This window comes from Galeopterus variegatus, unplaced genomic scaffold (genome assembly GCF_000696425.1).
Source record: "Galeopterus variegatus unplaced genomic scaffold, G_variegatus-3.0.2 Scaffold486, whole genome shotgun sequence".
In the NCBI taxonomy this organism is placed as follows: Eukaryota; Metazoa; Chordata; class Mammalia; order Dermoptera; family Cynocephalidae; genus Galeopterus; species Galeopterus variegatus.
The window spans coordinates 475,147-483,095 of record NW_007726597.1 but is presented as its reverse complement, the minus strand read 5'-3'; the positions used below and the strand labels follow the sequence as shown (position 1 = coordinate 483,095).

Here is a 7,949-nt window from a genome sequence, read left to right as displayed (position 1 = left end):
AGGCGCGCCGTCTGGAGCAGGAGGCCTTCGGGGCAGCGGACGGCGACGGTGAGCCATTGCGTGGGCCTCTGGGGACGGCGCGGGGACGGGGCCTAGGGCGAGGCCTGCAGAAAGAGGCGGGGCCAGCAGGACTTGAGGGCAGTGCCCTGGCGGGGTGGCACCTGGGGGCGGGGCTTGTGGAACGAGGCAGTGGGCGGGAGGGAGACCGGACGGTACCTGTGGAACCGGGTCGGTGGAAGGCGGAGCTGGAGCAGGACCGAGATCTGTAAGAGCGGCGGGTCTGAGGTGGAGCGGGATTAGGGGTACCTGGCGAGGCTGGGCCTGGTCGGTGATGGTGGTTGGGGGTGTCCTAGAGTGGCTCCGGACCGGGGGCAGGGTCTAAGGGAATTTCAGACTGCATTGGAGGTTGAATGTATAGCGGGGCCTCCGGAATAGTAGATTCTAAGGAGCGTGTTTGCGGGGTCTGGGAACCGGGCGGGCCTGTGGGATGGGCTGGAGTCTACAGGAAGCGGAGGGATTCGGCCAGTGTGTTGGCAGGAAATAAAAACTGGCGAAAACTAGTAGCTGGAGAAGTAAGCATGACCGATGTCCTTGGGGGATGTGCAGAGCTGATGCCCTGAGACCGTGATGCTGGGGCAGAGCCTGCGGAAGAGAGTAGCCTGGCGCATGAGGTGTTGGGCCACGTGGTGCCAAGTGGCGCTTGGGGCGTGGGTCTCTGTGGCGGAAAGCAGCTCTGCTAGGTAGGTTGAGGTATTTCTTGAAGGGCAGGGTCTGTGTGTGTGGGGCCTAGAAGGGGGCGGGACCTGGAGACCGAGAAAATGGGGTCCTAGGTCGTGCCTGGGGGGGGGGCCTAAGAGTGGGTGAAGCCCAGAGGGGCGGGCCTTGGATCACAGTAGCCTTAACCTGGGTTGTCTGCCAAGCTTGGGCGCATGGGAAAGGAAGGGGCTAGAGGAAGAGATATTTGTAGAGGCCAAGAAAGGTTATGCTATATGGGGGCCTGGTCTCTGAGAAGGCCAGGCCTGGAATTGGAGTTGGCATCAGTGGTGAAATATCAAGTGCTTGATGGAACCTGGCAGGGATGGGACCTGGTGCACTGAGGGACAGGGGCTGCTAAGCGATTTCTCTAACCACTTTTACGTTTCTGAGCCTCCCTTGGGGAGATAGTGTGGTAGCTATTAAATTGATGGGCTTTGAACTCAGGCTTGGATTCCAATCAGTTCTTTGCCAGTTAATCTTAGAAAATTCTAGGTAATGATCCAATGGGATAATCCATATAAAGGGCTTAGCACAGAGCCTGGCATACAGTAGGTGCTTAATAAAGAATGGCAATTAGGCTGGCCGCTTAGCTCAGTTGGTTAGATTACAGTGTTATAACAAGGTCAAGGGTTTGGATCCCTGTACCAGCTAGCCTCCAAAAGAAAAAAAAAAAGACAATTATAGTCATTGCCTTTTACCCCCCTAAAAAGCATTCATTGAGCACCTACTGTGGGCCACGCATTTTTTAGGGCCCTGGGGGATCCAGAGTGGACATGGACAGGTGAGGTTCCCACCTTTCCGAGATCTTACAGCCTAGTGGTGAACACATCAGTTCATTTCCACTAGGCACCCGCTATGTGCCAGGGCCTGTGCTGAGTCCAGACAAAGCCCAGAGTGCAGTTATCTCCTTCAACTTGGACTGTCAAGGGTGCTCAGGAGGAGGTGGTTTCAATATCCCCAAGGGCAGGGTCTTCTCTGTTACACGGGCCCTAGAACGTCCCTGGTACATAGTAGGTGCTCGATAAATATGTGTTAAAAGAATGAATGAATTTCTGAGCTGAAAATTTCATGATGGGTAGGAGTCAGGCAGGAAATATTTCAGGCACAGGGAACAGCATATGCAAAAGCCTAAGTATGAGAAACAGTCTCACCTCTCTGTGGCCAATTCTTTGTCTCACAATCTCCAGCTCTCTGTGCCTCTCCCTCTACCTGTCTCCAGTCTCAGCCTCGTTCTTCTCCATCTCGTTCCGCAGGCACGGGCGCCCCCTCCTGGCGGCCACAGAAGAACCGCTCCCGCGCAGCGTCGGGCGGGGCAGCACTGGCCAGTCCCGGGCCAGGGTCGGGATCAGGGCCCCCAGCTGGGTCCGGAGGCAAGGAGCGCTCGGAAAACCTTTCCCTGCGGCGCAGCGTGTCAGAGCTTAGCTTGCAGAGTCGGCGGCGGCGGCAGCAGGAACGCAGGCAGCAGGCACTTAGCATGGCCCCAGGGGCCGCTGATGTCCAAATCGGACCTGCAGATCCTGGGGACTTCGATCAGTTGACCCAGTGTCTCATCCAGGCCCCCAGCAACCGCCCCTACTTCCTGCTGCTCCAGGGCTACCAGGACACCCAGGTAAGCGCTGCCTCCCCTACAGAGAGCCCTATACCCCACACGTCGGTTGGAAGGGGACAAAACTACAACACCCAGGACTGCCTGGGTCACCGTCGCTTCAGGTACTCCGGGAGGAGTGGTCCAGGAAGGTTCCAACTGGTGAGAGAGAAGAGGTGGAGGAGAGACGACTGAGAAAGAGCACAGTGGAGGGACAAGTAGAGGATGGTTTACTTCCTTCAGAGTTGGAGCAAAGTACTGTCTTCAAGGGAGAGTGGGAGAGTCTACCATAGAAAGAGGATCCCCTTGGATACGTCCATTTCTTGAGGGGAAGTGACAGGAGAGTCCATCTTTGGGGGCAGGGAAGTCATTTGGTGTTCCGATCTTATTCTCGATAAGCCTGTGTTTGGGTAGGAGGAGTGAACTAATCCATTTTTAAAAGATGATTATTTACGTTGCAACAATTTGGCCCTTGTTGATGGAAGCAGGTGATACTGATACTCCTAGCTATTTTACATATTTGGGTGATGACATAACTTGCTTGAGTGTTAGGGAACAGAGGGGATGAAAGTATTGGCACTTGGGGATCAGTGGGAAATTATTGCATTAATAGAAGTGTAATGTGTTATCGGAAATATTCATTTATTTATGATGAGGGGGGAATCATTCTTATGGTGTTGTCCTCCTTTGGGTAACAATGGTACAGCCAAGCTCAACAAGTGCAGCTGGGACCAATGGGAAAGCCCACTGTAGAAGGTGGTGGAGCTTAGTGGACAGTTCCATTTTTCTCGTCACAGGGGGATCCAATTGGTTTAGGCAGCTTGGCTGTGTATTTGGGTGAGAGGGTAAGAGTCTATTCACCAAAGAGCTTGCATGGAAGAATCCATTCCTTCCTGTGGGGACAAGGGGATGGGGAGAGGTCACTGTAGTATGGGGATTGCATATATCATAACTGCCCATTACTCTGAACAAGGTTGGAGAACAGGAGGGTCTCTTTTGGGAAGGTGGTCAAATTGGAAGGACCTATTTTGCCAGGTGGGACTGTAAGTCTCTTTTAGAAAGAGGCGGAGACATTGGAAACATCCATTCTTTGGGATGGGGTTCATGAGAAATTCCTTTGTAAGAAAGAAGCTTCATGGGAATTGTCTATTCCTTGGGGGCAGGAATAATAGGTAAATCTATTGGAGAAATTTATGTGTTTTTTTGTTTGTTTTTTTTTTGGCAGCTGGCCTGTATGGGGATCTGAACCCTTGACTTTGGTGTTATTAGCACCACATTCTCCCAAGTGAGCTAACCGGCAGCCCTAGGAATTTATTTGGATTTGTCTATTCATGGAGTGGCTGTAATGTGAGAGTTCATTGTAGGTGCTTTGGAAGCACCCTTCCTGGGTAGAAAGGGAGCTCATGTATTTTGGGTTATTCCACTCCTTCAGACAGTGATGGAGAATAGGAGATGCTATCTTTAGAAGATGGTCAGGCTAGCAATGCTTGTTTTTTCTAGAGAGGCAGGTAAGCAAGTCTGTTGTAGAAAAGGGTCTATTTGGAAATGTCCGTGCATGGGGAATGGGGAATGGGAGAGTTTAGTGTAGAAAGAGATTTATGAATATCAGGATAACTATTTTCTTACACATGAGAGACATGTCTCTCCCCGTTCCCTTGCCCCCACAGGGAGGAATGAATTCTTCTATACAAGCTGTTCTGTGAATAGACTCTGACCCTCTCATCCAAATACACAGCCAAGCTGCCTAAACCAATTGGATGCCTCTTGTGACAGTAAAAATGGAAATGTTCAATAAGCTCCACAACCTTCTAGAGTGGGCTTTCCCATTGGTTCCAGCTGTACTTGTTGAGCTTGGCTGTACCATTGTTACCCAAAGGTGGACATCATAAGGATGATTCCCCTCATCATCATAAATAAATGAATATTTCCAATAACATATTACATTTCTATTAATGCAATAATTTCCCATTGATCACCAGACATTTTAGGAAGGGGGTCAAAATGAATGCTTCCATTTTCATAGACTGGTGAGAAGGGAGTCCATTTTTAGGAAGGGGTCTTCTAGAATGCATCTCTTTATTTGGTGGATGAAATGGGACACTTCTTTATAAGAAGAGGGTCTCCTTGAATCTATTTACAAGTGGAGTTACTAGAACAGCCCACTACATGGATATCTCTTTGGAGATGTCTTTTTTGGGATGGGAATATTGAGAGCATCTATTGATGGAAGCGGGGGGAGGTATCTTGGAATCCTCTGTCATGGAAGTGGGAGTAATAAGTGAGTCCACTGTAGGAATATGTCTCCTTGGAAAAGAGTCACCATGGGGTGGGAATAGGTGAGAGTCCATTGCAGAAAGGGGATCTCCTTGGACATGTACATTCATGATGTGAAAAATGGAAGAAAACTTTGTTCAAAGGTTTAAAGATATCCATTTCTTGCTTTGGGAATACTGAGAGAAACTATTATTAGAAGAGGAAATATATTTGGAAACCTCCATCATAGGGGTGGACAAGTGGGGCCAGGGGTAGGGAAATGGGAGAGTTCCTTGGAGAAAGTAAATTTCCCTAGAAAGGTTCATTCTTTGAGGGTGAAGGTAATGGGACAGTTCATTTTTTTTTAAGATGACCGGTAAGGGGATCTCAACCCTTGACTTGGTGTTGTCAGCACCACGCTCAGCCAGTGAGCAAACCGGCCATCCCTATATGGGATCCAAACCTGTAGCCTTGATGTTATCAGCACCGCACTCTCCCGAGTGAGCCACGGGCCGGCCCTGGGACAGTCCATTTTAATAGTGAAGGTATCCTTGGAAGCACCCTTTCCTTAAACTGGATGTTATGGGAGAGTCCACTGTAGGAAGGGATTTCCTTGAAGAGTTCATTCAGAAGAGATGAGAAGATGGGATTGTCCTTTGGAGAAAGATCTCCTTGGAAGCATCTATTCTTTGAGGGAATGAAAATAGTAGCATCCATGCCAAGAAAGGGGTCTTCTTGTCAATATCCAGTCTTCGTGTTGGGTGTTATGGGACGGTCTACCACAGAAAGTGCCTTGGAAGTCCACTCATCAGAAGTGGGGGTACTTGGAAAGTCCTTTTGGATCCCAGATCTCCTTGAAGTGTTCATTTAAAAGAGGTGGGGGATGGGAAAGTCCATTGTGGGAGAGGGATTTCTTTGGAAGCATCCATTCCTCGCAGAAAGGTGTCCTTCATACATCTTCACTTTCCCAACAGGACTTCGTGGTGTATGTGATGACACGGGAGCAGCACGTGTTTGGCCGGGGTGGTAACTCGTCCACCCGCAGCGGGTCCCCAGCCCCATATGTGGACACCTTCCTCAATGCCCCGGACATCCTGCCGCGTCACTGCACAGTGCGGGCTGGCCCTGAGCCCCCAGCCATGGTGCGCCCATCCCGAGGCGCCCCGGTCACACACAACGGATGCCTACTGCTAAGGGAGGCCGAGTTGCACCCGGGCGACCTGCTGGGGCTGGGCGAGCACTTTCTGTTTATGTACAAGGACCCCCGCACTGGGGGCTCGGGGCCCGCACGGCCACCGTGGCTACCCGCACGTCCTGGGGCCACACCGCCGGGCCCCGGCTGGGCCTTCTCCTGCCGCCTGTGCGGCCGCGGCCTGCAGGAGCGCGGCGAGGCGCTGGCCGCCTACCTGGACGGCCGCGAGCCCGTACTGCGCTTCCGGCCGCGCGAGGAGGAGGCGCTGCTGGGCGAGATCGTGCGTGCGGCCGCCGCTGGCGCTGGAGACCTGCCGCCGCTCGGGCCCGCCACGCTGCTCGCACTGTGTGTGCAGCATTCGGCCCGGGAGCTGGAGCTGGGCCACTTGCCGCGCCTGCTGGGCCGCCTGGCCCGGCTTATTAAGGAGGCCGTCTGGGTGAGCGCCCCATCGTGGTTCAGCCCACCTGTGCCCCTAGTTCTTTCCCCTCCCCACCTTCAACAAGTTCTGTAGCTAGGTAGGGCTAAACTACCTTTCCCATGATACCACGGAAGGGCTTGGGCAATTGAGGGGTCCCATGGGATGCTGGGAGCTGTGGCTTTATCTACTGTGCTTGAGGAGAAGGCAGTACGTACCTTTGGAGTTGTGGGATCATGGAAAAAACCACTCGGGGAAATGAGGGGTGGGCAGAGATCCCAGGGCCTGGAACTTGCGCAGTAGTGGGTGAGACCATTCTTGGAAGCGAGGGAGAACAGAGCCACTGGACCTATGAAAGGAAGTGCCAGAAAGAAACCATTCAGAGTGGGGGAAAGGTTCCATCCAGTTGATCTAGGGCCTAGTCAGAGAAAAGCTTTAGGGAGTTCCTTGGGGATAAGAAGAAACAACGTTTGAGCGGAAGAGGAATTGAGGGAGATAGACCATTCATAATCATAGGTGTGTGTGGTTTTTTGGTTGTTGTTTTTTGTTTTTGTTTTTTGGCAACTGGCTGGTAAGTGTATCCGAATCCTTGGCTTTGGTGTTATCAACACCATGCTCTAAGTGAGCTAACGGGCCAGCCTGCTGTGTGTGTTTTAAAGCTAAGAAAAGGAGGGCCGGCCCGTGGCTCACTGGGGAAAGTGTGGTGCTGGTAACACCAAGGCGACGCGTTTGGACCCCTGTATAGGGATGGCCAGTTAGCTCACTTGGGAGAGCATGCTGCTGACAACACCAAGTCAAGGGTTAAATTCCCCTTACCGGTCATCTTTAAAAATAAAAAATAAAGCTAAGAAGAGGGAGAGACCATTCTGAATCTTGGGGATTAGAGTCAATCTGAAAAGTGGGGAGTGTCTCTGTCAAAAAGGTGCTTCTAGAAAAACCAGGGTATCATAAGTCTCTCACCAGATTCTCCTCACTTTGATTCTAATCTTACTGTTCCATAGGAGAAGATTAAGGAAATTGGAGACCGTCAGCCAGAAAAGTAAGAAAAATTCTGACCAGAAAGATGTGGAGGGATACAGGGGTCAGGATTTACATCCAGTTCTGTGTTTACCCCATGCATGTCTTAGTGCAAATTTCTACTCCTCCTTGAGACTTAACTTTTCTAGCCGTGAAATGGGGGTTGGTCTTGGTCCCCAACTTAGACTCAGATCTTAGGGTTTGGACACTATGATGGGGGTTGGCAGGGATCATGGGTTCCTTCCTGTTTCCCCAGCCACCCTGAGGGGGTCCCTGAGGAGCCCCTGACCCCTGAGGCTGTGTCTGTGGAGCTGCGGCCTCTCATGCTGTGGATGGCCAACACCACAGAGCTGCTGAGCTTTGTGCAGGAGAAGGTGCTAGAAATGGAGAAGGAAGCTGACCAGGAGGGTGAGCTGGCCCAGGCCCAGGCCTATCGAAGCCTCCTGTTATTTCCTGCACCTGGGGATGTGGGCTTCTGGCTGTTGGCCTCTGGTTCTCCCTCTTACCCCCAGGCCTGTCCTCAGACCCACAGCTCTGCAATGACTTGGAGTTATGTGATGAGGCCATGGCCCTCCTGGATGAGGTCATCATGTGTACCTTCCAGCAGTCTGTCTACTACCTCACCAAGGTTGGCCTTGCCCCTTGCTTCTTGTTTGACATAATGTCACTTCCTATTTAAACTACATTGTAAAAAAAAAAAAAAAAAAAAAAAAAAAGGGCCGGCCTAGGGG

The 7,949-nt window shown here is 51.5% G+C and overlaps 2 protein-coding genes across 3 annotated transcripts in view; one reads left to right on the top strand and one right to left on the bottom strand.

Moving 5' to 3' along the window:
- The window catches only part of FGF21 (fibroblast growth factor 21), a 28,257-nt gene that overhangs the window by 15,999 nt on the left and 4,309 nt on the right, over window positions 1-7,949 (bottom strand). For both annotated transcript variants that reach the window (XM_008569297.1, XM_008569296.1), the window contains exon 3: window positions 6,420-6,550. The gene's annotated coding sequence lies outside the window, so the exon portion shown is untranslated. The remainder of the gene's footprint in view (window positions 1-6,419; window positions 6,551-7,949) is intronic.
- RASIP1 (Ras interacting protein 1) overlaps window positions 5,047-7,949 on the top strand; it is a 7,600-nt gene continuing 4,697 nt past the window's right edge. Inside the window, exons 1-4 of the mRNA XM_008569298.1 lie at window positions 5,047-6,222; window positions 7,203-7,240; window positions 7,475-7,626; window positions 7,743-7,846. Of these exons, the coding sequence (XP_008567520.1) occupies window positions 5,587-6,222; window positions 7,203-7,240; window positions 7,475-7,626; window positions 7,743-7,846 (930 nt within the window). The 5' untranslated portion in view covers window positions 5,047-5,586. The remainder of the gene's footprint in view (window positions 6,223-7,202; window positions 7,241-7,474; window positions 7,627-7,742; window positions 7,847-7,949) is intronic.